At 26.5% G+C, this 1,557-nt stretch overlaps 1 protein-coding gene across 1 annotated transcript; it reads right to left on the bottom strand.

Moving 5' to 3' along the window:
• Window positions 1–114: 114 nt before the first annotated feature.
• On the bottom strand, window positions 115–662 carry Tsp_14896 (putative rRNA-processing protein EBP2; the record flags this gene model as incomplete). The annotated part of the gene is made up of 4 exons (XM_003370091.1): window positions 600–662; window positions 472–552; window positions 291–424; window positions 115–238 (listed from the first exon to the last, which is right to left on the bottom strand). Coding segments are annotated over exons 1-4 (402 nt in total), but the record flags the coding sequence as incomplete, so codon positions are not given.
• Between the last annotated feature and the right edge of the window lie 895 nt (window positions 663–1,557).

Here is a 1,557-nt window from a genome sequence, read left to right as displayed (position 1 = left end):
AAATATGAAAAACACGAAATGTACTCGATTAAGCGTAAAATTGAAAAATGACAGTATAAAAATGAAACTAAGTAATAATGCAATCAGAAATTAACGTACTCTTGTGCATTATACTTTTGTCATGTGATCGTCAGGCTTGACCATTTCGGCAAAGTAGTCGCTTGGACGAAACGCTAAACTGGGCTCATTATCAATCATAGAAAACGCACTTTTAACACTTTCCTTGGCCTGATTATAGCTAAAATACAAGCATCAAAAAACCAAAATAGCATCAATTTAACTGAAATTACAAATTCATTTCAAGTTGGAAATCATTTGATTTTGCAGCATCATCAGCAGCCTTACTGCGACTAACTGTAACGTTCATACGTTCAATCCAAGGTAAATTTTTATTTAACTCTTCAAGCTTCTTTTTGAGGCCATTCTAAAACTAAACATAATTAAAATAAGCAACAACATTTCATGCTATACCTTGTTGTTTACTGCACTTGATTTCGGTACAGTTATGTTCAATCCAGGCTTTAAATAGCCTTGTTGAAGTGCCACTTGAAGCTAAATTTAAAACTGAAAAACTATTTAAAAATGCAAAGTAAAATTACTTCAGTGTCAGAATCTTCATCAGAAGATTCAAGCTCATTATTTCTTATCACACTGCCATCCATGATTTTAAACCTGAATAATATCAAACCGGTAAAATATGTGATAGAAAATTTGTTAATACTTTTCTTACTTTATTTAAAAATTATATTGAAGCAAAAAAACACTCAATAATACATATTCATCAATAAAATTAATCTACTTTTGATATGGAAAAATTTGTCTACAAAAAAATAATTACTGAAAATTAGGTTATTTAAAACAAAACTACTGTAATTCTGCAAAGCATTAAAAATTAGAAAAGTGATTAAATTGCGTAAAAATTTATTTGTTTGTTTATTTGTTTTATTATGGTAGCATATTTTAATCTTGAGAATTTATTAAATTTTAGAATTTGGTTGAACTGAACTAAGATGAAGCTACTGAGCTGAATAGGGCATAAATAATTTATATTTAAAAAATCAAAGAAAAATATTAACATGTTTGAAATTTTTTTCAAATTGAAAAACAATCTTTATAAATATGAACTAAATATATACGTAAATGTTGTGCAAATTAGCTATTTGCTGTTACAGTTATTGAAAATGAAGTTCACTGGTGATTATAAGACCAAAACTTTAAAATTAATTGAAATGAAAATAATCAATGCTTCAAATATTCTACATAAATCACAGTGCAATAAATTTGACAAATTATTAGAATTGGAAATTATAGCACAAATGAAATTACTCATTTGATAATTTTATGACTTATTCTATTATAGATTACTTATAAAATGCTCAAAAACGATAAAGCAGTATGTTGTAGATACAAAACTTTTGTTTTTCATACGTGTCAATAACTTTTCCATTCTGCTTAGGTTTTTTTTTGTATTTTACGTTCACTATTACAGGTAAGCAGTTATTTTTCACTGATTTGAAAATTTCACTAACAGTTATTATCATTAATGAGAAATTTACA

The sequence above is a fragment of the Trichinella spiralis genome (assembly GCF_000181795.1).
Source record: "Trichinella spiralis strain ISS 195 chromosome Unknown Scfld1193, whole genome shotgun sequence".
Taxonomy (NCBI): domain Eukaryota; kingdom Metazoa; phylum Nematoda; class Enoplea; order Trichinellida; family Trichinellidae; genus Trichinella; species Trichinella spiralis.
The sequence above is the reverse complement of the archived record's forward strand: the minus strand, read 5'-3'. Positions and strand labels throughout refer to the sequence as shown.